The sequence below is a fragment of the Poecile atricapillus genome, chromosome 20 (genome assembly GCF_030490865.1).
Source record: "Poecile atricapillus isolate bPoeAtr1 chromosome 20, bPoeAtr1.hap1, whole genome shotgun sequence".
NCBI classification, from domain to species: Eukaryota; Metazoa; Chordata; class Aves; order Passeriformes; family Paridae; genus Poecile; species Poecile atricapillus.
This window is the reverse complement of record NC_081268.1, coordinates 6,565,282-6,591,373: the sequence shown is the minus strand read 5'-3', so window position 1 is coordinate 6,591,373 and position 26,092 is coordinate 6,565,282. Positions and strand designations below refer to the sequence as shown.

The 26,092-nt window shown below is 57.3% G+C and overlaps 1 protein-coding gene across 4 annotated transcripts; it reads left to right on the top strand.

The window, feature by feature from the left end:
- Nucleotides 1-428: 428 nt before the first annotated feature.
- SH2D3C (SH2 domain containing 3C) lies at nt 429-25,390 on the top strand. Of its 4 annotated transcripts, XM_058853711.1 has the most exons (12): nt 429-1,339; nt 3,254-3,905; nt 8,361-8,400; nt 18,676-18,804; nt 19,096-19,544; nt 21,227-21,351; nt 21,619-22,196; nt 22,442-22,557; nt 22,732-22,903; nt 23,620-23,731; nt 24,346-24,552; nt 24,681-25,390. In XM_058853711.1, the coding sequence occupies exons 1-12, from the start codon at nt 1,186-1,188 to the stop codon at nt 24,854-24,856; spliced, it is 2,910 nt and encodes a 969-aa protein (XP_058709694.1). In that variant the 5' UTR covers nt 429-1,185; the 3' UTR covers nt 24,857-25,390. The 4 variants fall into 4 exon arrangements, with proteins under 4 accessions (XP_058709694.1, XP_058709693.1, XP_058709692.1 ...); XM_058853710.1 differs by lacking the exons at nt 429-1,339; nt 3,254-3,905 and adding an exon at nt 4,461-5,033; XM_058853709.1 differs by lacking the exons at nt 429-1,339; nt 3,254-3,905; nt 8,361-8,400 and adding an exon at nt 12,447-12,629 and having other exon boundaries at nt 24,349-24,552.
- The last annotated feature ends 702 nt before the right edge of the window (nt 25,391-26,092 follow it).

Genomic DNA, 26,092 nt, shown 5'->3' with positions numbered 1-26,092 from the left:
GACAAAGGATTGTCCCTTAAAAACAGAACCCTACTACATATCCCTAAATTCTCATACATATTCAGACATTCTTCTTAGGATCTTTGGTGTTCTTCTGTTTAGTTTTCTCTTGCCCCCTTCCCAATAGATCAGTCTTCTTGGTGCCATTGAGATTTACATTCTCTGATACCAAAGATGCAATAAATTCCTCCCCCCAGAGTTCTGGTCACTGCTGTCTTCATCTGGATAAGATAGTTTACAAACACAGGAGTTCTCTAGCTATTTTTTTTTTCTCTTCTCAGTCTTTGGGTTATACAAACAAAAGCAGTTTTTACTTTAATACTATGCCATAGCCTAACATATATGTATTATACTACTATTTCTAAATTTCATCAATAACAGAAATAAAGAAAACTATATTAATACAACAAAAATTCTCATACACATAACATTCATTTTAATATTTGCGAAAAGCCAACAATATAAAACGTATCTATAACACAGAGGCACAGGCAGGAGGACTCCAGTGTCTGGTTCAGGGGACCCTGAGTTCCTCCCCCAGCCATGGCTGTGTTCAGGTGCAGAACAAAGCACTCGATCTCACGCTGTTCGAAACTGGTCCCCAAGGTGGAGAGCACGGGGAGCCAAGGACTGAGCTGTGGCAGATCTGGCTGCCAGCATCCTGGCCATGGGAACCACCAGCTCCCTGGCCCCTGCTGAGTCCAGGCCACCTTGTCCTGCATGGAGACACTCTTACGGAGAACGTCAGTGTCCCCAGAACAAGGGAATGGCTGCTGGGGAGTGCTCCTGCTGGCAGTGATGCCATCCAGCTCTCACCCCACAGGAGCTGAGCACCAGATGTGCAAGGCAGAGTCCTGTCTGCAGGGCTGGAGCCTCATCCACAGAGCCGGCAACCTCATCCATAGGGCTGCCACACTCCTCTAGAGCTGGCACCTTCTTCCATAGGGCTGGCACCTTCTTCCATAGGGCTGGCACCTTCCTCTAGAGCTGGCACCCAGGGGTTTTTCGTTGTCCGCATCTGGCAGAAATCCCCAAACTGGGGTGCAGAGGTGACTCTTGAGCAGCCAGGCAGGTGCAAGCAGCCACGGGGACTGCAGGAGCCGTGGGGACAGCCTGAGGGCGGGCAGGGACAGCAACAGGGCCGGGAGCAGATGACAGCGCTGGGGAGGAAACGCTGAGCGAGCGATGAGTGACTGCAGGGTGGTTGCGGGGGGGCAGGAAGGGAGGAGCGGGCAGGGAAGGGCTTCACAGTTAAATACTTGTCCCTCTCCGTCCCCACAGCCTCCAACCAGCACGGTCATGGCCGAGGGCCAGAAACGAGGGGGCTTCAAGAAATTCAGTAAGTGGCCATGGGACAGGGTGGGTGGGCAGTGGGGTGCTCACCTGGACATCTCGGTGGGTAGGAGGATATGTGAGAGTTAGTGTGAGTGTGTGCTCACACGCTCCCTGGGTCATCCCATCCAGGGATGTTTGGAGCTGTGACAGGCTCTGCTCTTGTTAGGAAACTCATTGGGGTGAGGGGCTTTGGGGGTTTCCATCCACAGGGCTGGGTGCTGGCTCAGGAGCTGGGTGCTGGGACTGGGACCAGTCTGCTGCAGCCCAGCCCTGTGCTGGATGATGGGATGTGACCAGAGGGATGCACAGCGAGGTTTGGGGGTCTTCACTCCTTAAATCACAGCCTTCAGATTGCATGGCTGGGGTATCAGCTGGTGCTGGGGGCTAGGGGTGGCTAGGACCCTCACCCCAGGGTGCTTCTGCAGCACAGGGACGGGGGTGACACGGAGGAGCTGGGGAGGGAGCCTGGGAATGGATTCCCACTGGCTCTTCTGGGAGGAAGTGCTCGATACCCACCGGGAGCGAGCTCTGCACTTTCTCACAGACCTCGGCTTTCCCCCAGAGCCCTGGGGGGAGGCTGCCGTGGCCTTCACCCCATTCCCAGAGCTGGGCTGTGCTGTCTTGCATTCCTGCCGCAGGGCCGGCGCCAGACGGGGGCCAGTCCCTCTGCTCCCCCGGGACCCCTCCACTGGCCAAACCCGAGGCCCCATCCCAGCTGGGATTTTCCTTTGTAGTAGAGTGGTGGGGAAAATCTCCAGTGCTGCCTTTCCCACCTCACAGCAGTCCCAGGAGCAGCAGGTAGCAGAAGATGCTTGGACTTCAAAGAGATGTTTAGCACAAGGTAGTTTTGCCTCTGACTACACTCAGGCCACAAGATTTCTGCCTTGCAGAGGGGCTTTTGGGGTGCAGCTCCTTCACCCTGTCCAGCTGCAGGGATGCCCCGCAGAGCCCATGGATGGCAGCTGGAGGTGGGATCCGAGGGCCGAGCAGCCCCGGACACCCGGGTCCTTGCTCAGTACTTCTGCAACGTGTCGTTTCCTGCCCCAGCAAATCTGCCGTGCTTTGCAGAGCTCCAGGGCACCATCAACATTGCAAAACCCCCAGTGGCACCTACTGGGGCACTTGGGGCCAGCAGGGAAGCACTGCTCAACAGCACTGCAGCCACAGGCTGGCCCATTCTGTGTACTGGCACTGGCACCGGCACCAGCACCATCCAAGGCTGCGCTGCAGTGACACACAGAGCTGAGCTGGGGCTGAGGTGTGAAATGCAAAGCCGCCCGCCAGAGTTATAAATATTTCTCCGGCGAACACATTCGTGCTCAGCACTTGCAGGTGGCAGCTGGAGCTGGCGAGGGGCCGGGTGAGGAAGTGGGGAGGTTATCTCCCGCCCGCAGCAGCGCCCATGGCTGGTTCCCACTCCACCGTGCTGGCGAGACATGCACATGTGGGCAGGTCACATGTGTCCAGGACCCCCATTCCCTGGGGAGATGCCGTGTGTCCCATTCTTGCATCCTGCAGGGCTGCCCTGAGGCTGTGGGGATGGGCACACCCAGAGTCCCCCAGAGGAAGCAGGCAGGCAGAAATAATTTCTAGAGTTGCCTGCTCGTCAGGGTTGGGTTTTTTCTCCACCCCTCAGCAGAGGTGGGAAGCCGCTAGATTTGCCAGGGCACAGGAGACTTCTGCTTCCCGAGGTTCCCAGGTACCCAGCAGAGAAGCCTCAGACATATAGCATCATATACACCCCAGACCACAGGGATGTTGTGCCAAGCTGGGACTGCCGATGTGGGTGTAACAGGGTGACACCAGCCTGCATAGTGCCCCATGCCCAGCCCAACCCAGGACCAGGGGCTCTGGGACCCCACATCGTCACACCGTGCCAGTAGTAACTCCACACTCATCATTCCTTTCTCCTTGCCAGAATTTTTCAAGTTCAAAGGCTTTGGGAGCCTCAGCAGCATTCCCCGCTCCTTCACCTTCCGGCGTGTCTCTGTGGTCCCCAGCTCACCTGAGAGTCTCAGGCCACATCTCCAGCCTCCCCATGGCTTCCTGGGAGAGCCATTTGACAGCACCCAGGATGATCTCAACACCGTGCCCAAGAGCCCTGGCCCCTACGCCCAGTCATCGAACATGTACTCCCACATGGGCACCATGCCCAGGGTGAATCTGGGCAAGGCAGGGAAGAGCATGGGCAAAGACAAGAGTAGCCACAACTGCTGGGAGAAAGGGACTCCCAAGTACAAAACCCCCCAGACAGCCCCGCTCCCCAGCCTCAAGTGCCCCGAGATGTCCAGCACACCTGGCCCAGGCACAGACTCACCCGTGGCTGTTGGACAAGCAGAGCAGGAGAAGGAAGAAGCTGAACCTGGGGACACCCTAGAGGGAGCAATGGACAGGACAGACCAGGAGCCTGTGGAAAATGTCTCCTGCCCTAGGACACAGACACCGAGCTCCAGCCCAGCTCCAAACCCCAGCCAAACCACAAGCCCTGACGCAGCAGCTGGAGCAGAGACCACTGCTGGGGATCTGCTGGAAAAGGGACAAGAGCATCCTGACAAGATCTCCCCAGACAGGTATAGCCCTTGAGGTTTGCTCAGCCTTCTGCTAAGACCCCCCTTTTGCCCCTCCAGGGCAAGAGGAGGGGGTTGGGACAAGCCAGGGTCACTGCAATGTCCCCCCGTGCCCACAGTGCCAGCGGGATGCACCTGGCACAGCTGGAGCATGGTCAGGTCAGCGACTCCATGGGAACGAAGTTTCCTGTGGGATTTCTGCTCCCTCCTGTTTCCGGACGGGGTGGAAACATCTCGCAGCCCCGCTCTGCCCCGGCATCTCTTTGTCCTGCGGCGGCTGCGTTCCAGCACCAGGATGTGCTGCTGCGGAGAGCTCACATCAGCACTGTTACAGCCTACTCCGCCTCTCACTCTCTTTTCCACCCCCTCTGTCTTCTCCCCCTCTGCCGAGCAGCACTGCCTCTCCCAAGGCACAGGGGCAAATCCTGAAACCAGACGCTCTGTCCCCATTTCATCACCTGCCAGTAAACCCCCACTCTGGGCACAAGCCCCCGCCAACTCCAGGCACAATCTCCCCCTCCGGGGGAATTTGGAAGTTCAGCCCTCTGAGATGACGGATGGATTTTTTGGAGGGCTTTGACCGCAGAATCAGACAGAGGGATTTTTGTCCCCCAGCCCCATAGCATCTGGGCAAAAGGGGCCAAATGCGACCCCAGCCCAGCAGGGTGTGCGGGACTGGGGACACAGGCAAAAGCGACTCCAAATTTCTCCCGTAAACATTTCTCCCCCTTTCCCTGGCCTGACTCTCCTCTGTCTGCACTCAAGTGGCCCCTGATGTCCCTGTTCCCTCTGCACCGCCCCGGAGCCGGGGGCTCATTTTCCTGGCACCGAGCGTTCGGGAGGTCCGGGTAGTCCCGGGAGCGGGATAAGGAGGAGAAATTCGTGCCGGCGGTGGGAGCCGGGCTGTGCTGGCCACACATTCCTGCCGGCCCGAAGGGTGGGCCGAAGGAGGGCTGGGACGGGAAGGAGGAGGGTCCGCCACCGCCTTGCGCGCCCCGAAGTCCCGACGCTCAGTGCAAGGCGGGAGAGCGCGGGAGAGCTTCTCGCCATCCCGGAGCAGAGGCGCTTGCTGGATCCCGCGGGGCCGATGACAGCGCTGGGCAGGAGGTTTCCCACCCTGGGACAGGGCAGGTAAGGGGTCCTGGCCCCCTGGCCACCCCTCACACCCCGCCACAGCGGAGAGGATGGGGAGGGAGAGGCCGGGAAGGGGCTTTGCTTGGGGAGGGCGCAAAACTTCGACGCGGATGCCGGAGCGGAGCCGCTGCTCGGGTGCCGAGGCCCCCAGCCCGTGGTGGTGTTTTCCTCAAGGAAAGCTGCTGAAACCGCAGCACACCCAGCGCCAGGGGCCGCAGCCAGCTCAGGGGACCGGGGGCTCGGAGGTGTGGGGGGCTGGTGGTGCTGCCACATCCTTCGGTGAGCACAGAGCCGCAGCAGTGGCAGAGTCCCCGAGGAGGGTGCAGAGGGCTCACCCAGACCCTCTGTCTCCCAGAAATTACTATGATCCCAAGCCAGCATGGCTGGGAGCCAAGCAGGACATGGGTGGGTCACGTGGGTGCCTTGAATCTGGGGAGTGGGTTCCCAAAATTTGGGGTCCAAATGCTCTTTTTGCATCCTGTGGGGCTTCCCCGATGATGGGTGTAGCCTTGCTGCTTGCTAAGGAAACTGAGGCACGAGAGTGACCGGAGCAGTCTTGGCATCAGGGTAATTTCTGCTCCTCTACACTCTAACCTGGAGTGTCTGCCACAGCCCCTGGCTCAGTGAGCAGCCGTCTGCCAGAGCCATCCCAAAGCCAAGCCCTGCTGTGGGGCGGATGGGAGGAAGTGGGACCGGGATAATGCTGCGCCCCAGCCCTTCCTCCTGTGCAGGCACATCCCTGGGGATGGGGACAGTCTGTTCCTGCCAGGCCATGGCAGCAGCATGTCCCCTGGGCGGGCAAATAAATATGGCCCTGGGGCACGTTTCCACCTGCCCCTCTGGAATATTTCTGGTAAGGACAGTCCCCAAGACAGGGTGGGCTGAGGATGCTCTTAGGCAGGAGGGCTTCCCCAGAATCAGGCCTGTGAGGGGGGAAATTGTGCTGCTGTGGGACAGGGAGTGGCACCCAGCCTGTGGAGCTGCTCAGAGCAAGGCGGTGGCTGTGACTCCAGCAGAGACACGCTGACTAACGGGAGATGACCGCTGGCAGGTCACAGGGCGGACGTGACTCGGTTTCCCTGTGCGCGCGGCCGTGCGTGAGGGACGGGAAACGCTGCTTCCCGCAGGCACTGCCTGACACTCCCTGCAGGCCCCTCTGGCAGCACTGCTTGCCAAAATCTCCCTGGAGGCAGCTCTACAGAGGGGGAAACTGAGGCACGAGGTGCCCAGATTTGGTCGCCCTGGGGTACAGCCTGCGCCAGTGTCCCAAGGAAAGCAGAGCCTAGGCTTCAAACCAGGGCTGGACCCACAGGATCCTCCTGGACTGTTCCCAGCAGCCAGCCTGGAGCTTGGCACATTTGCAAGTCATGGTGATGCCTTCCCGAGCCCAAAGGGAGCAGGCTCCCCACCGATCCCCCACTCCCCAATACCACTGCTGTAGCTCTGGGTCCCAGCAGCTCAGCCACGGCCGCACTCCAAAGGCAGCCCTGGAATTTCTCCCAGGCGCTCATCTGCCCCCAAAAATGCCGTTTCCTCCAGGAATGTGCAGAACCAGGGGGGCTGCGGTCCCAGCTGCTGCCCTTCCCCGGCACAGGGGCCTCTCCTGCCTGGGCCCTCGCTGTGTCTCCCAGCTGCTCCCATGCTCCCGACTTCCTGCCCAGAGGCCCCCCGTCCTCCTGCCGGCTTTTCTCACGGCTCTCGCAGCACCAGGCGGCTCTGCGGCGTGTGAAGGGCAAACAGGCTGGAGAGGCAGCGCCGGGGTGGGCAGGCAGCCCACAGCTGCCCAGGGGAGTCTGCATCTGTCCTCGCTCCCAAATGCTCTGCTATTTTCTTCACCTACAAAAAATATAGGCTTGATTTCCAGCCCCCTTTCCCCCTCCAAAGCTGGACACCAGGGGATGCGGTTTCTGTAGTGTGGGCTTGGAGAATGACAGAATTGCAAAGGTTGGAAAATACCACTAAGATTGAGTCCAAACGTCAACCCGGGCCTCCTATGTTCACCATTAACCGTGTCCTTAAATGCCGTGTGTTGAGGCACAGGAAACGCCTCCTGCAGGCACTGACACTCCCTGCAGACCCCTCTGGCAGCACTGACAGCCAAAACTTCCCTAGAAGCAGCTCTACTGAAGGGGAAACTGAGGCACGAGATGCCCATCCATGTTTTTTACAGACTTCCAAGGGTTCCAGAACTGGACACTACAAAGGCCTCATGTAGACTCTGTCACAACACACTGTAATGCCGTGGGGGATGTCCAGTAGAAAAATGTCTGGCAGTGGTTGCCTCTGCTACCCCTGCTTCCCTTTGGGGAGACCACCAGGCACCACCTTCAACCTGGAGAGAGCCCACAGAGGAGGAATTTGGCTCCCCAGGGTTGCTACCAGTGCAGGTCTCACGGAGAAGTTGTGTGCAGGACCCTCAGCAGTTCTCAGTATGTGTCTGATGAGGTGGCTCCTGGCAGGGAGGGGACATCCCAGGTCTATGATGACCTTGGATTTGGTTATTCCTTAGTTGCAGCTGCCTGTCCTGGTGTGGCAGCCTGACACTCCCAGGCCCCCCCTGCTTCCTTGTGCTCAGTTAAGCAACCTTGGCAAACAGCAGGATGTCCATACTGAAGCTTGGCACTGGGGAGGCAACAGGTTCTGGATTCTGTTTAAAGACATCTGGTTTATTGTATTTGGTTCTGAAAGATGAGACCTCAAGGCAGCACATCTCAGCTCAGGCTGTTACAGAGATTTCTTTGGAAATCTCTATGGTTCCCCTGAGACTTCTCCATATGGACACATACCTGGACCATGAGCATGAAAAGCAGTCCCAGTCAGAACATTAGCCCTAGCTTTGGTAGGAGTTTGAATTCTGTAGGGTTGCACAAAGCCATAAAGTCAAAAATGCTTTTCTGGTTGGCATATTCCAACAGCTGCCTACTGGGAATGCAGCTCTGCCAGGGAACAGGAGACAGGGCCCCCCACCTTGACAGGTATCCCCCAGCACTGTGACCTGCAGGGACCCCAGCCTGGCTGCTGGGTCTCCCTGGTTCAGCTCACACCGTCCCAAGCCGATTTGGGGCAAGATCCTCTAAAAAGGCCTCATTCTCCCCTGATCGCATTAGGGAGGATAAGCCCTGTGCTGAGAGTGGGCACAGAGCAGGCAGAACAGTGCTGAGCCCCTGGGAACCTCTTCCAAAACCATGGCCATGCTCTTGGCACTGTGGCAAGAAAAGGGGCACAGACCCCAGCTCCCCCGGTTGTGCCACCACTGCCTTCAACCTGAATGTCACAACTTACTGCCTTTAACTTACATATTTTTATTGTTCCTCTTCCTTTCAGCCACCACGATGGCCTGGAGTCTGGCAGTGAATACGTGAAGGTAAGACACAGAGTGTGATCACAGCCTGGGTGCCAGAGGTGGAGAGGGGATGGTGGCCCTGGAACTGTCCAGGTCTTACACCAGCAAGCTGCTCAGTTCGGCACCCCTCCTCCCCTCTGGGCTCTCTTTTTGGCCCTGGAAGATATTTCTGGCAAGGGCAGGGGAGGCAGAGGACACACAAACCCTACGTGGTCGCCTCACTGCTGTTCCCACAGGAGCTGCTTGCGTTTCATGTTCCCAGATACTTGTGAACGCCCACAGACGCAGCCTCCTCCCTCCGCCCCCACGTAAAAAAAACTGAAGGGTTTGAGCCACTTTCGTGGCTGTCACATGAAAGTTGGTGTAAATCTCTCCAAATCTTTTGCTTATCCTCCAGCAAACTATTAACATTCCTGAGGACTCTTCATGTCTGGCCAGAAATTCATTAGTGAGGCGCCTGGCTCTAGAGGAGAGCGGCCCTTTTGCAGGAGGCTGCTGGCATGGCGGGCGCTGGGCAGGCACAGAGGAGTGGTGGCAGGGGTGCTGTGAGGTTTGGGCACAGAGCACTGAAACCCACTGAAGTGAGAGTGTGTTCACTGCCATGCCATGGCCTTTGGGGTGTTTGTTTAAGGAGAGTTGGAGCTCCCTGAGCTCAGTTGTCCAGTGGGGATCTAATCTAGTCTGCCACTGGGCAGATGGACTTGTTGAGAAGTGACTTGAGGTGCCCAGCTTGGGTGGTCTAATTAGCACAGATCCCTGCACCTTCATCTTTTGGATTTGGGGCTCATGATGGTGGCTGTAGCCAACATGGAAATGTAGGAACCCCCTGTGGCAGCACCAACTGGCAAGCCTGGGAGAAAGCTGGACCCTGAGCTCATCTGCTGCTTCCAACAGGCTGGTGTCACCTCCCTGCACATCCATCCCTGGGGCTAATGAGGACCCCACATGCTGAGTCTGGCAACTGGCAGCCTCTGGGCACTGGGGTCAGATGAGGTTTTTGACGTGTAGCAGAGCGATCCCGCGGGTGGGATGTTCTCCTCTCTGCGCCCTTAAGCCATGTGGGACTGGCATAATGGGAGCTCACAGGGCTGGGAGTGGGATGTGTGCCAGGACAACAAAGCTCTGACTGGGCGTATTAGGTCTGGCTGTGATGTAGTTCATTTTCCCCTGCAAAGCCAGTACACTGGCCTCTGCAGGGAAGGGCCCTAGTATTGGGACCTCAAGATGTGCAGAGAAACTCCTGCTCCTGTGAGGGCACGGAGGAGTGAGAAGAGGAACAGTTTGGGATGTTTTCCCTGGCACTGCCAGTGTGTGCACCCAGAGATGGACACATTTTACAGATCATGATTTAATAGACTAAAACAATGCAGGTGGGGAGAAATGGATATGGCTCTCCCTTTTGGATCAAGTACTTTTTGGTGAACTGCGAAAATTCCCTACCATCCAGTCAGATCCCAGACCTGAGCTATCTGGCCTTTAATTTCTCATCCATCCCCATGGTGTCCAGAAACAGCCCAGGGGCTGTGATTTATACAGATCTTCCCTTTGGTCAGAGAAGCAACTGATGGCTGCAGTGACAGCAGCTATTTTAGTCAAATAAGTAATTATCTGGAGTGTGAGTGACCGGAATGACAGGGACAATCCAGCTGATTGCAGGCACTGTGCCTGGCTGGCAGCCTGTGCAGCTGCAGGGTGCTCAGCACCCAGCAGTGTCCAGCCCCAGGTCCTGCAGAATTTAAGGTGGGAAAGAGGCTGATGTGCCTGCCTTTGGAGCAAGGGAGGATGGGGCTGGGATCTGCCACTGGATAGTGCAGCTGGGAGGGAAACAAGCAGGGGAGGGGAAACACTGGTGAGGGATGAGCAAAGGAAAGACAGGAAGAAGAGTCGGTGAAGGAGAGAATCAGGAAGAGGGAGAGGATGTGTTGCAAAGCCCTCATGTGCAAAGGCTGACAGGCAGGTCTGTGTCCACGTGTGCACCAAGGATCTGCCAAACATCAGCTTTTGAGCTTTGGCTGCAAAACAGCCAGGGCTGGTTCTCTTGTCACCTGATTCAACTGGGAGCTAGAGAGGGTTGAAAAGCCAGGATCAATAGGCACTTGGTAATTAATGTGCTTTAATAACAGCCTAAGGGCTGGTATTTCCAAGCTGCCTGGGGATCTGCACATCCAGCTGTCTATTTCAACATCCCAGCCACCCCAGCTTTGGCCTTTGTGCAGGTGAAGGAGCTGCAGAAAAATATTACCCTTCAGGAGAGCATCAACCAGTAAAGCTGTCACACATCCTCTGAGAGCTCAGTCAGGGATTTTCAGCTTCCCTCTGAGGAGGGGCAGCACAGTCACAGCTGGAGGATTTCAGCCGGCAGCACCCTGGCACTCACCAGGAGTGAGGCGCCTGCTCAATTGTTGGTGAAAGCCTCAATAGGAAACCATGGATCCCATCACAGGGGAGAAGCCCTGGCAGGAGGATGATTCACCATCACATCTTTTTGGAGCAGCATGTCCCTGCACAGTGCCATCTGCTCTGTTCCTCAGCCCCAGGCAGGAGGCAAGGAGGAGAGTCCATGCTCTCTGCCCGTGCTGGTGGGGCTGCAGGCACCCATGGGACCCATGGGACCTGCTGCCTCATGTTCCCTGCCTGCAGGCTGTGTGCTGCCACCAGTTCTCCCGTGCCTCAGCCCTATCCTGCTGTTCAGCAGTGCTGCTCTCCTGTCTCCTCTCTCCCCTGAAAAATCATGGGCAGAGTGAGAGCCCGGCCAGCGCCTCTGAGCTCTTTGTTCTGCGCGGAAGAGCTGCTTGCTCAAGCAGGGACCTGTATCTCATCAGCCTCAGATGCTGTCTCCTTGCCTGGTAATGTGAGGGGCTCGTTTGAATTAATTAGGAGGAAGGCTGCAGGGTTCTGTGGTCGGTGGCAGCACGAATACCTCTCTGAGGTCACAGCAGTGCCTGGGGCTCCTTGGGCCAGGACACGCTTTGCTGATGGGAGGGTGAAGCCCCCAGTTAACAAAGGGCAGCCAAATCCCAGCCGTGCAGGGCAGGACAGATGTGGAGGGAGAACAGCAAGGCGTAGGTCCCTGTCACTGCCAGGGCTGGGGGGGTCCCTGCCTGTCTCCAGCAGGTTCAGGCAGGGGTTTGGGGGATTTATTCAAGAGTCAAGGCTGGAGCAATGCTTTGAGTCATCAGTGCTGCCTTGCACATCCCATACGTGATACTGTGGCCTTAATTAAACTGAAGCAGAGCCTTAATTAAACACAAGTCAGAGACAGCCTACACAGGAAACAGGCAGCTGGCTCCCCGCCATGTGAGGTGGGCATTGGTGTATCCCCCAGAAAGGTATCACCATGTGGGGGTGAAGGAAGACAGGATGGGCAAGAGGGGACAAGGCTGCCCCTGACCCATGGGCATCACTGGGGAGAGCAGGCAGATTTGGGATGGGGAGAAAAGGGGTGCCGGCTCCCCTCAGGATGTCTGATCCCCTCAGAGGAGCCAGTTTCTCTCAGAGCACCGGTAGCCAGGGGTGCTGGTTCCCCTCAGGGCTGTCTGTTCCCCTCTGAGGAGCTGAGTCACCTCAGAGGAGTAAGTCCCACTCAGGGCACGGGCAGCCGGGGTGCCGGTTCCCTTCAGGGATGCCCGACGCTCTCAGAGGTGCCGGCTCTCTTCAAGGCACAGGCAGCCGGGGTGCTGATGCCCTCCGGGATGCTGCTACCCTTTGCAAATAGGACTGCCGGTTCCCTCCAGGGGTGCCTGATCCCCACAGGGATGCCTGTTCCCTTTGCGACATGGGAGTGCCGGTTCCTCTCGGAGGAGCTGGTTCTCAGTTCCCCTCACAACTGGGAACCCTCCGAGCACCGGCAGCCGGGGTGTCCGATCCCCTCAGGGATGCTGGTTCCCCTTGTGGCATGGCAGCGTAGGTTCCCCTCGGAGGTTCCCGGTTCCCCCGCAAGGCGCGGGCAGCCGCGGTACCGCTTCCCCCGAGGTGCCGCTTCCTCGGTTCCCCGGAGCCGGGGCGGCCCCCAGGGGCGGGCCGGGGCGGAGCTGCCGCACCATGCCCGCCCCTCGCAGCCGACAAGGGATGAGGTAATCGGGGAAGCGGCTGAAATTGAAGCCCGGCGGCGGCGGAGGCAGCGGCGGTGCAGCCCGGGCCGGGGCAGCCCCCGCCGGGCGCGCCGCGCCATGACGGAGCGGTGCAGCCTATGGAGCGCCCTGTCCGCGGCCGCCTGCTGCTTCTACCGCGGCTCCTTCATGCAGGTGCAGGTGAGCAGGGGCGGCGGTGGGACCGCACCGGCTGCCCTGCGCTCGGCGCGGAGCTCCCGTGGTGCCGCCGGGCAGCCGCACGCGTGGGGAAGGCGGCGGGGGCAGTGGGAAGGGAAGCGTACGGGGGACCCCCGGCCACGCAACTCGCCGGGGGCTGTTTTGAAGCTCGGGTGCAGCGCTGGAGAGCGGGGGAGCCTCCCCGGGGAGCCCTGCGGTGCCCCCGCTCACACGAAGCCGGTGCGGGCAGCGCGCCGGCCGCGCTCAACGAGGCGGCAGCGAGCGCGGGGTGAGCCTAGCACAGGGTCGGGGGGCAGAGCTGGGTCCCCCTGCAGCCAGGGACACGCAGCCAAAGCCACCACATCTCCCCAGACCAGCGCTTTGACAGGCAGAAAAGTCTGCAGGGAGCCCTCACCTGCAGCAGACCTCATGAAGGGGAGCATTTAGCATCCCCCAAAAGGCAGCATGTGCCCGGAGCATCACTGAGCATGGGAGGGAGATCGAGCCCAGATGAACACGCAGCTTCTTGGCCCGTGTCTCCATCTCTGTGCTGCACTGCACAGATCTCAGTGGTGGGAGAAAGCTGGGATCCATCTGTCACCTGTCCTGTGGTGGTTCCAGCGCTGCCACTGTCTGGGCACGAGTCTAGGTGTCCTATTTTTGGACTCTGGCATTCACACAAGAGGGACGTGGTGCTAGGAATTGGTTCCCTCATTTACTGAGTTTGTGAGCAAAGGTGTTTAGGACTGCAGGAACCAAGCAGTCTCTGGTCTGAAGCATGAGCTGTAGTGTACTGCAAGTTAGAAGGGAGCCGGCAGCCAAGAGAGCTGGCAGTCTTATTCAGTACTCCTGCTGAGCGAGGTAGGTGCTGAGCTTTAGAGATTATTCTGGCTAAGACAGAGCCCAGAAGCAGCATTTCAAGTCTTGTCATGATTGCGGCTGATCTCAGCGCAAAGCTAGGGATTTTGATTGCTGGTGGGGGTGAAGAGGGAAAAGCAGCAGAGCTTTTTCCAGTTGTCCAAAGGCCACTGAGCAACACAGGGACATGCCCTTGGGCTGCACATTGCAGGGGTGAGCGGGTGCTTTCAGCCAGCTGCTGCCAGAACAAGGGAGGGACAGGTGAGCATCTGGCTCTCTTGTGGGGATGTGAGAAAGGATGAAGGGCACTCCATCCCAACCCCAGAAAGAGTTAAAAGTGAAGCCCTAAGTGCTCACCTGGCTCTGCCAGATCTTTCACCATCTATTTGTGTCCAAGCGTGCCCAGCAAACACACACTGAAGTCCCCATGAATGACTGGAGCACTTCCAGCTGACAGCCGCATCCCTGCTCACCGCCAATGGCGGTGCACCCAGCCTGGGAAGCACTGACATCATTTCTGGCCAATAGCAGCTCCGAAAAGGGATGCAGCAGCAGCCGCTGCCGCCGTCTTGGAGTGAGATAAGTAATATATAGATGGATGGAAATGTGTGTATACACACACACACCATCACTGCATTGGAGACCTGCTCCCCCAGGGTAGCAGTAGCAGCATATGCCACCACCCTGCCACACAACCTGGGGTGCTTGTCCCACCTTAGAGCACCCAGATGTTCCTGGCCATCAACTCCAGCTGCACCCCACCCCTGCCAGTGAGATAGAATTGCTCCAGAGCTGCCACAAAGGAGCACGGGCAAAGGGAGAGGACACCATGAGACTAGTCCTAGGAAGGGCTTTGAACTCTGAAAAAGATCTTGAGCCAAGATCTGCCTTCAGTGGGGACTAATGGAGATGTGACATAACCAAGAGATGCCTTCATCTTGGGGTGGGCAGATAGGCTGATGCCTTCTCAGAGGCCATTTAGGTTCCTAGACTCATTGCAAGAGAGGACAGAGGAACAAGTGATTTCTTTTCCATATGGATATCAAGATCAGCAGGATAGACTGGCTCACAGCAGGACATACAGACTGAGAGCAAGCCCATAACAGCCTGGGGATTGTTTGTGATGGGATTTTTCTCATGGTCGTGCAGGGTGGAGTAACCATTTCTGGGTGGTGCCTGGACTGGTAAGTGCAGCAGTCCTGCATCAGGCAGAATGATTCTTGGGTTTGCCATGATGCTCAACAAGGGTGTTTGCTCCAAAATATATCACTGAAGTAGCCCATTGCGAGGTGTGGAGGTAGCAGAGAAGACCCCTCATACAAGTCTGTGGCTTTCCCCAGACACCTGTTCCCAATGGCTTGTTACTCCATTTCCTCACAATTCTGCCTCCCAGGCCCCAGAGCCAGAACAGGGATGGAGAACTCCAGAAGGGGCTGGGATTTCCCTAGAGAGGGTCCCAGCACAGGGTAGGCAGCATGAGCAAGAAGGAGAACAGATGTGCTTGGTGCCTTGAGGTTAGTCAGATGTTATCAGCAGGGTGGGGTGTGCGTACACCTTGCTCTCCAAGCTGACTTCATCCTCATCTGCAACTCCTCCAGGTTGGGAGGGGAGAGCAGGAAAGCAGAATGGAAATCACTCCAGTTTCATAAGATTACCTCTGCAAGGATAGCAAGCCAAATGCCAGCCTTTGAAGCTCTCGTTGGAGCAGGCAGAGTGACAGCCAATTTTAAACACACCACAGGCATCAGCACCCTCCATCCCTGCAGCTCTTGCCCTCCCACTACCAGTTCCAGTCCTTGCCACTCATCTGGGAAACACTTCCTCCATCAAGAAAGCAGCACAGAGAGTCAGGGAAGCAGGCAGGGATGGAGAGCCTCAAGAATTGCCTTCTCATGGCAGCTGCCCCATTGTATGACTGCTCCAGAGGATTCCCCAGCCCCAGGACTGTGAAACAGCTCATTGGGGCACTCTCTCCAGCTGAGCCAGCTTGGCTGCTGGTTGGGATTCCTCAAGCAAAGCTTGGCATCATCTCTGGCAGATTTTGAGCTGGTTTGTCTGGTATGGCTGGTTTGGAGAACCACTCTAATCCCCATTTCTTCCTGCTCAGCTGGAAGATGCCTTGGGGTTCTTCATGCTGGAGCCCAGCACCACGCACTCCAGCCAGATGCTAACGGGAGTCCAGGTTTTTCCCCACACCACACTAGTATGCAAGACCTCACACGAGGCTGTGCATCTTTAGACGTTCCCTTGGCACGGCCGAGAGCACCAAGCGATGCCCTTTCAGTGCGGCGCTCAGACATCCGCTCGCACGCTCCTGACAGCGCCCGGCTGGCCCGCGCCGCCTCGCCAGGCCGTGCCACGCCAGGCCTTGCCAGCTCCTCGGCACCTGGCCAGCTGGCAGCCTGCAGGCCGGGCTCCTTCGAGACACGCTCCCAACGGAGTGGGGGAAACTGGAGCGGTGCTGAACGGCTCAGGAGGAAACACAGCCCTCCACGGCACAGGGGACTTTTGTACCAAGGGCTCATGGAGAGCCCAGTTCCCACACAGAAGGGCGAGCAGACAGGTGATTTTTGGAAGCATGTTGGAGTAGTATGAGACTCACAACAAGGACTGGTCTCAGTTACAGCACACCAAGGAAAAGAGCTCCCCTGATCAGTCTCATGCTGCCTCCCCAGCCTCACAATCACTCCAAGCAGTGGCTGCTTGGTGGCCATGCAAATCAGGTGTGATTTCACTATCCGAGCAAGGAGCTTAAGGGACAGTACCCTCCTCATGGCTGGAGGAAGCGCCTCCTGACACCCTCTGCTCACAACTGGGCTCCCTCCCCCATCTGCAAGATACAAAACCTTCCTTGCCTCTCCCAAACCTCCTGTTCTCTCTTGCTAGCTTAGCTCATGGCTCCTGGCATGGATGCCAGCCAGCTGCTGCCCAAATCTGGGCTTGGAGACATCGGGCACTGCTCAGCTGGGCTGAGTGTTTTTCTTACCCTGCACATTTGCATGGGGAGGATTTGGAGGAAAACCCAGATGTACAATGCTGAACAGAACAGGCACTAATCCCTGCTCCAGGGGTGGTGGGGGGAGAGCTGTAATCCAAACTGCTCCCAGCTCAGCTCTGATGGCTTTCACCTGCACAAACAGCAGAGGTTCCTGGGGGGTCCCTTTATGCCCCAGAGTTTGGGGGGAACCGTGTCACAGAGAGGGTGCTACAGTCAAGGGTCTCTCACTACCCCTCGGCCAAGCCAGGTCTGCTCCGTGGCAATGGATTTGTCACCATGGAAACAGCATCTGCTCGGCCTGGGCCCCCCAGGAGGCAGCCGGACCCCTGCAGCATCCGCCAGCTACCATTTATTTTTAATCGGGCTCAGGAGCACCGGGTGGCTTTGTCTCCAGGAGGGCCCAGAGCAGCAGCAAGTGCTCAGCTCCCTGCAGCCCTTGGTCAGGGGGAGACAATCCACACATCCCTGCAGCTCCAGTCAACAGGACCCTCTCATAGGGAGAATAAACATGGTTCAATGAGCAAGTCAGAGTTCACTCCACACTGTTTTCATAGGCTGCTTCCACTCTCCCACCACCTTTGACTTGACAGGAGTTGGGAAGGGAGGAATAAAGGCAGGTCCAGGCTGGTGAGGGCAGGCCCTGGAGAGCACAGTCCAGTGCACAGGCCCTTTGCCACTGCCTCCTCCCATCTCCCCAGGCTGGAGCAGGGTCCCCAGGACAGGGTCTCTGCCTGGTTTGGTGAATGCAGCTGCCTGGACATATAGAACATCTCCTGTGCGGAAGGAGAGGCCTGGGGTCAGGGTCCTGCTGAGGGACTCCATGGGGTCCCAAGAACACTGCAAGAGCAGTGGCTACAGGGCAGGAGAGCAGCACAGTGCTCTATGCTTTCCCTTGCTCACACAGTAGAGGAGGAAAGGGAATCGATACGGGACACAGAGGATGAGGCAGTGGACAAAGAGGTCAGCTCCAAGGCAAGTCCCTTAGGTGTTGGCATGAGGCTGCAGCCTGCTCTGGGGAACCAGCTGCCACACAAGGCCAGCCATGAATGCCAGCCTGCTCCTCTGGCAGTGCCAGAGCAGTGTCAGCAGGGCTTCAGGCCCATGCCTGTCCTGTGAGACAATACCAGAATCCTGCCCCAACAGGCACCAGGGAGCTGGGCCAGCCCTCACTGCCTCCTTACAACTGACACTGCCATTGGAGGTGAGCCAGGCCACCCAGCCATCCTCGCTCATGGGAACAGAGGAACAGGACACCCCAGTAACCCCATCCAAGCTTTTTAGTCCATGGCAGTGGCACACCTATCCCCCTCTCAGGACACCACACGGCTGGGATATGGAGGGAACCCAGGAGTTTTAGTTCCCGGGCCCTGCTCCATCATGCAGTTGTGTCAGTACCACAGCAGGATCACCTCAAAGCCACTGTGTCAACCAGGAAAACTGGCCTCATGTGAAGCACACAGGAACCCCAAACCTGTGCTTACATCCCCAAACATCCACTGGCTCCACTATGCCAGCAGCTGCCCTCTGGGAACACTGGCCCAGCAGCAGGCAGGGAGGGAGGCAGGCAGGCTCCAGCCAGCAGACACATGGTGCCATCATCCCTTATCTCTCCAGGGGAAAGGAGGGGGCAAATTGCATCCTCCAGGCTCAGGTGCACCAGTGCTGGTGAAAGCTAATTTCTAAAAGCTAATTTCGATGCAGAAGGTTCCCTTTACATTTGTCATTACTATTTATGCTGCCATCAGGCTAAACACAGTGAGTTAACCCTTTCAAAGGGGAACTGTGGTAGATATTTAAAGGAGGAGCAGTAATTCAGTCTTCCTCCTGAAAGAGTGCTTCTCATGGTAGTTCAGCCCCAGAGATGTTTAAGGGGTTTTCTCCTGCCCAGCCACACTCAGCTCTTAGTTGGGGTGGAGTGGCAGCACACCAGGCACAGAGTGGCCAGGCACGATCGGGACATGCCACCAGGAGACCCTCCAAGTGCTCCTGGTGACAGGACCTGGCCATCAACAGGCATGTTATCACATCCTTTGCCACAAGCAGTAATCCTCACACACAGCTGAGTTTCCTGGCCTTTGGGAACAGTTGTGCTCCTGGCAGGTGCCACAGTCCCCAGGTGCAGATCCTGCCAGTCCTTCCCTCCCCAGTCCCTGCACTGCTGCACTGCCTGACACTCTCTCTTCTCCTGTACAGTTCTCCAAGGAGAAATACATCCTTGACTCATCACCAGAAAAGCTTCACAAGGAGCTGGAAGAAGAGCTGAAGCTGAGCAGCAGCGACCTGCGCAGCCATGCTTGGTACCACGGCCGCATCCCCCGGGAGGTGAGATGGGGAAGGTGGGTGGCTCTGGGCACCCTTTACTTGGAATGCTGTGGGAGAACACTCTGAGGCCACACAGAACCACCAGACTGTTCTCATGGGAAACATCTGGTCAAGGGCTTCATTAGCTCTGAGCTGCCTGATTTTGCCACAGCAAATGCCCTCTTATGGCTCAGAGCTAGGGCCAAAAGGACCAACCAATGCCCCAAATAACACCCCCAGCAGAGCATCCACTCATGCCCTGTGGTCCATCCAGCATGGCTGTGGCTGAGCTGTGCCTTGTCCCCCTGACAGGTGTCCGAGAGCCTTGTGCAGAGGAACGGCGACTTCCTCATCCGCGACTCGCTCACCAGCCTGGGCGACTATGTGCTGACATGCCGCTGGCGCAATGAGCCGCTGCACTTCAAGATCAACAAGGTGACAGTCAAGTCCAGCGATGGCCATACCCATGTCCAGTACCTCTTCGAGCAAGAGAGCTTTGATAATGTGCCTGCCCTTGTCCGCTTCTATGTGGGCAACCGCAAGGCCATCTCGGAGCAGAGCGGGGCCATCATCTACTGCCCCATCAACCGCACCTTCCCCCTGCGCTACCTGGAAGCCAGCTATGGGCTGGCCAACGGGAAGCATGGGGGATCCCACAGCCCCTCCACCCAGAAAGGGGGGCACATCAAGAGGAGGAGCATCACCATGACAGATGGTCTGACCGCAGACAAGATCACCAGGGCTGAGGGGTGCCCAACCAGGTGAGCTTGCAGTCTCCATCCTAGCTCAGCTGAGCAGAGGATCAGCCTCAGGAATGAGGCAGGGCATGCTCAGTCACTGCTCTCTGAGCAGAGGTTGGGGATCAGGGATGGAAGAGGGAGACCAGCAGAGGCATGGGGGGAAGAATCAGTACTCAGCTGAAACTGGGGTTTTCTCCAGGCTGGCTGCCAGCCACCCTGAGCTACCACAGCAGACGCCCAGCGAGCAGACATGACTTTAGCATCGCAGGCCAGAAGCCAGAGAGTGTTTTACAATCACCCAGTCCAGGATTACCAGCATGTCAGGGCTTGTTAGAGCCATGGAGCTGAGCTTTCCCAGGCAAACATGAGAGGAGAGTCAGTCCCAGACACTAAGACAGCATTTGTTGTTTGGTTTTGAATGGCCCTTTTAGTTTCAGAGCCCTTTCCATTCAGCATTTGCAAGGAGTTACCAAGCAGAGCTGAAAGCCTGATGGGCAGGAGGAGACTGATGAGTCTGTGCTGATGGAGTCTGCACAGACCCTGGATCACAGCCTTTGCAAAACTGAGCTGTTCACATTAACCTTGGCCAGCTGGGCTTCTCCAGAGGTGGAGGAGGAGACTTCCTTTGTATGGCTCACTTTTGGCAGTCCCAGGCTGCCCAGAGCCCTGCAGGGAAGGCAGGGCTGCACACATATCCTCATATGCAGCAGCCAAGGGCAGACCCATCTACCCCTGCCTCCAGCAGGACACAGCCTGTTGTTAAGCCAAGCTGCTTTCTCACCACCCTGACCTTCTGAGCCCAAGGGCAGGGTCAGAATCCACCAGCAGAAAACAGGCAGCCAACTGTTATGGCTGGGAAAACACTCAGACTTCCAGAAGAGTATGCGTTTCCAGAAGAAGAGCCCAGATCTATCAGTCTTTCCTCATCACTCACATTTTCCCTAAACCCCTTATCACCACCACTGCTGTCCCATCCTCCTCCCACTGCTGAGGCACAGTGTTCAAGAACAAACACATCACAGCAGCGCAGCCCTCACCCACAGCAGGGAGGGCAGTGAATTACTTGCAACTCCTTGCAACCCTCCCTGCACTCAGCATCTTTTGCAGCTCTGTTGGCACACTGTGTTTGCATCAGGCCATCACTTGCTGCCTCACCAGCCCAAGACCTTGTTGCTTGTTATGTAACTTCCCAAATCCCATTTCTAGGTGCTTCCCAGCTCTTCTCAGCTTTGGGTCAGAGCAACAGTTCACCTAACCAGCTCAATACAGTTCCCAAGTAGAAATAGAATAACACAGTGTAAGATACCACTTTCCATCAGAACCCTGGAAAACTACTGTCTGTGCCTTCTTTGCTAGATTCACTTCCCCACAGCACCCTGGAGTGGGACCAAACCCATCCCATCCCAAATACCTTGGCATGGCATACTGTTGCATTGCTCTGCTCTCCTCTGTAGGACCAGGGTCCCTGCAGGCAGGTCTGTCTCTGATTTATGGGGGTCAGTGGGTACTGACCCCTTCTGCTCCCAGCTGCTGCTGCTGGGACTACCCGCTCACTGCTCCAGCTGAGCTTGTTATGGGTAGTTGTGGAAGGAGGTGATGACCCAAGGGAGGTGTTGGGGGCAGCAAACCCTCATCCCAGCCTCTCTGTGCTTGCCTGAGCCCTGCTTTAAGGGACTAACCTGTGCCCTCTGCCTCCTTCCCAGCGTGTCCCTGCCCCACCATAGAGACATCATTCGCAACTGTGCTGTCAGCGTGGACCAGATCCAAGACCTGCACTCCCCGATGTCCCCCATCTCTGAGAACCCAGCATCACCTGCCTACAGCACAGGTAGGCATTGTCCCTCCATCCCTCTGGGGCTGTGGATCAGCCTGGACTTGGCACTGCTGTGATGCAGGGACCTGAGGAGGGGGGCTTCAGGGACAGAACCTCAGCCAGTCCTCGGCTGCATCGTTGTGCAGCTGTCCTGGGACCAGGTTGTTCTGTTTTGGCACAGGGGTTTTCCCTGAGCCCCATGTCCCTGGGCTGCTGCATCTGCAGTCCCTATGCATGTGTGCACCCTCAGGCTTTGATAAGTGTCTCCTCTGCTCCCTACAGTCACACGGCTAAAGCCACACGCCTGCCAAGCATCTGGAATCACCCCAGCCTCTCCAGTCATAAGAAGGTCCAGCGAACCCCAACTGTGCCATGGGAACAACAGCAAACCTCTTCCAGACCCTGCCCACAGCTCCCATTCAACTCCCTGCCATGGGTACGCCCGTGCCTCCCCCTCTCCCTCCGTGAACAGCTACAGCGACCCGGACACGGGGCACTACTGCCAGCTGCACCCCACCTCGCCCATCAGCAGGGACCGGCCAGCCCACGACACCAAGCAGCTACCAACAAAGAGCTACGTGGAGAGGCTAAAGGTGGAGGAAGGACAGAGAGGGACTGTGGAGAACAGCTCTGGGGAAGCAGAGGCAGGGCAGAGGCTGAAAGCAGAGCTGGACTTCATGGGCTTTGTGCCCCCCACTATGGAAACAACCTCCTCCTTCAACCCTGCTGCCTTCCAGTCCCTGCTCATCCCCCTGGATAACAAACCTCTGGAGATGACTGTGCTAAAGAAAGTCAAAGAGCTGCTGGCAGAGGTGGATGTGAAAACACTGGCCAAACACATCACCAAAGTGGACTGCCTGGTACGGCCAGGGCCTGGAGGGAGGAGGGATGGGCACTGCTGCCCTCCGACTGATCTGGGTTGGCAGGGATTAGTGCATCCCTGAACATCAGGCAGCCCCTGAGCATTGGAGCATCCCTGCTGGGATCTCCTGTGGTATATCGGCCAGGGCAGGCAGAGGCTGGGCTGGGGCAAGAGGCTGCCCAAGGACACTTCAGCCTCTCCTCAATTAACAAAGGTCTAATCAGCTTTCACCTTCCTTGCCAGGTTGCCCGGATATTGGGTGTGACAGTGGAGATGCAGCAGCTCATGGGGGTGAGCTCTGGCATGGAGCTGCTCACCCTTCCCCACGGCCACCAGCTCCGACTGGACCTGCTGGAACGGTACGGCACAGCATGGCCAAAATGAGCCCACTGGGCTGCCCTGTATGGCCTGGTCCAGCTCCCCAAGGTGTTCCCAGCTTGGCACAGGGGAGGGGAGAGGAGGAGCCCTGTCTAAGCCCACAGAGCATCTCCTCTCCCTGTGCTGACCCTGCTCTGTGTCTTGCCCCTTGGCAGGTTTCACACCATGTCCATCATGATCGCTGTGGACATCTTGGGCTGCACAGGCAGCACGGAGGAGCGGGCAGCCCTACTCCACAAAACCATCCAGCTGGCTGCCGAGCTGAAGAGCACCATGGGGAACATGTTCAGTTTTGCAGCTGTAATGAGCGCCCTGGAAATGACACAGGTACAGGGACACTCCTTTAGTCCTCATGGCCTGGGCTCAGCCCCTTGCTCAAAATGCATCCCTCTCCCTGTGTCCTGTAGGCTCCAAGAGTCATTGGGATGGGTGAGAGGGGAAAATGCCCCGGGTAGGCGGCATGGGGCCACATCCGCTGGGATGCAAGTAGGGAAGGGGAAGAGCCATCCCCTCCACAGAGCAGACAGCCTAGTCCCGCCAGGATCCAATTGTTTTTCCGTGGTTGGGCTTTTTGTTTTGTGCTGGGCTGTGTTCCTGGGAGGAAATGAATCTGCCCTCCGGTACAATACAAATCAGTCTCAAGGCTGTGGCAGCAGCGTCTGCGGGCCACAGGGCTCCCTTTGGAAGATGAAAGGAGATTAAAATTCAATTTTAAATCAAGCCCAGCTGGGAAGTCTTGCTTCCTGCCTGCACAAAGGAGGTGGAATGGCTGCCCCCTCCCTGCATCTCATCTTCAAGGCCACTGCGACGCAGGGAAGTTGCTGTCCTGGGGCACGGGCAGGGGGAGAAATGCTAAGCCCAGCCTCAGTGCCAGAGCTGTGCCGTGTCTGGCCATCAGCACTGGTGGAGGAGGCTGGTTTTGGGAGCAGCAGGCATTGTTGTGTGCGAGGCTGGGGGCTATGGCTCCAGGGTCAGGCTGTTCTCCCTGGTGCCTGGAAGCTGTGCTGTCCGCCACACCTTCTACCTGCCCCATCTCCTTTCAGATTGCCCGGCTGGAGCAGACCTGGATGGTGCTGCGGCAGCGGCACACAGAAGGTGCAATCCTCTATGAGAAGAAGCTTAAGCCATTCCTGAAGAGCCTGAATGAAGGGAAAGGTAACAGGAGCAACTCCCCTTGTCTCACTTGCTTTCTCCTTCCTGCTTTTGTCTGGGCGTGGTGTCACTGTTTGAGAGCTTTGACCCTCTCTCAGCTAGTGCCCGACATGCTCTGGCTGCTGAACCACCCCAGCACTCGGCAGAGCCCGTCTGGCCTCGTTTGCTCCTTCCTTCCCAAGGAAGCATTTCATAACTAAATAAAACCAGCAGCTGAGCCAAACCATCGTGCTCACATGGCAGTGAGTGCCAAACCAAGGGACAGGCCAGCCAGTTGGAAAGGTGAAAAGCCATGTGTCTCTAATGGCTGCTGCCCTGTGGTTTGCAGAAACCTGCTCCTCATTGCAGCCCCAGGAAATGCAGCCTGAGCATGGCCATCAGATTTCCCTTCCCAGCACAGCCAGAAACCCTGGCTGGGAGGAGCTGGTGTTGGACAAGGCAATGGCCCCAGGCACAGCGATCGAATAGACACAACAGCTGCTGTGTCCAGCTGAGCCTTAAAGCCTCTCCTGGGAGCACGGTGGCAGGCTGGTGTCACAAAAACTCCACAGGGAAATGGGGAGGGGGACGCAGGGTCATGGGGCCACGCAGGGTCCTAAGAGTGCCTCTCTCCCCAGAAGGGCCGCCGCTGACCAACACCACCTTTCCCCACATCATACCCCTTGTGACTCTCCTGGAGCGGGATGAGGCTCTCACGGAAAGCCCCGAGCCCTGGGAGGCCACCGACAACGGCGTGGAGGTGGTCATGGCCCACCTGGAGGCAGCACGGATGGTGGCTCACCATGGTGGGCTCTACCACACCAATGCTGAGGTGAAGCTGCAGGGTAAGCAGTAGGGACAGCAGAGCCCCTTTCCCTCTGCCACATTCCCAGTGTGGAGCTCCAGCACCAGGATGGAGCATCCAACAGGTGCCGGGGATCCCATCCCAGGGAACTGACTGTCCCTCTTGCAGGTTTCCAGGGCAAAGCGGAACTGCTGGAAGTCTTCAGCACCGAGTTCCAGCTGCGACTTCTCTGGGGCAGCCGTGGGGCTGAGAGCAGCCAGGCTGAGCGCTACGAGAAGTTCGACAAGGTCCTCACTGCCCTGTCCCACAAGCTGGAGCCAGCGGTGCGCTTCAGCGAGCTGTAACCCCCCCCAAGCCCTCGGAGACCCCCAGCTCCCAGCCTGCATCCCACCAGTGGCTGTGGGCCAAGGGAACGGACCAGGCACTCAGCATCAGGAGGAGGAGAGATGGCCCAGAAAGGCACTGGGGCACAGGCTGGCAATTTTGAGACAAAGAGGAGGAAAAGCAGCCACCTCAAATCTACCACCCACCTCTTCAGGACACAAGCCAGGGGTCTGCACTGCTACTCTGAAGAGTGGGGACAGTGTCTGGGCAGGCCACCACCAGCCTCCACACCCCAGCCCTGCTGAGGTCCATGACTACATGGTGCCCCTTACCTCACCCTTTGGTTTTATTTTTTTCCATCTCCGTCTTGCCCACAGCTGCTGGATCCTGTCTGTAAATATATTTTCACGATTACTTCTTGATGTACAGAGTTGTGAAGGACGGTCCTTGTTGTAAATAATTAGGCTTATTCATTTTGTCATGTAAATACATGTACATATCTCATGGGTTTGGTTCTTACATACAATAAACTTTTATCCTGTTCCTCAAGGGGACCCCCTGTCCTGTGGGTGTCCTTTAAAGGAGCCCCCTGGGGGAGGAGAGCATGGGAAGGGCTGAATGGGGGAACCACCATGCTGAACCTGGCCCCACCAGGCCCCACACCCCATGGTTCCCCAGTGACAGCTCTTCCGAGGAGGGCTGTGTGATGTCACAGAAATAGAAAATGGTTGGAAGGGACTACAGTGGGGTCATCTGGTCCCCACCTTCCTGTGGGGACCACGCCCTCTCTGGACAATCTGTTCCAGTGCATGGTCACTGCACAATAAAGAAGTTCAGGTGGAACTTCCTGGGCATCGGTTTGTACCCATTGCCTCTTGTCCGCAGCACCACTGAGCAGAGCCTGATCCATCTTCTTGGCACCCCCACTTAGGTGTGTATATATATATATATATATATATAAAGCTGAGCAGAGATGCAGGATCACCTCGCTGACCAGCTGGCAATACTCTTCCTGATCCACCCCAGGATCCCACCAGCCTTGTTAGCCCTCAGGGCACACTGCTGGCTCACAGACAGGACCCGCAGTCCTTTCCTGCAGAGCTGCTTTCCGTGTCAGCCCCCAGCTGGCACCGGTGTTCAGGGTTGCTCCTCCCCAAGTGCAGGACCCTGCATTCGCCCTTGTTGAATTTTAGGTTGTCCTCTGCGAGAGGGTCCCGGGTCCCCAAGGCATTCCCCAAGGCACGAGGGGACAGGGA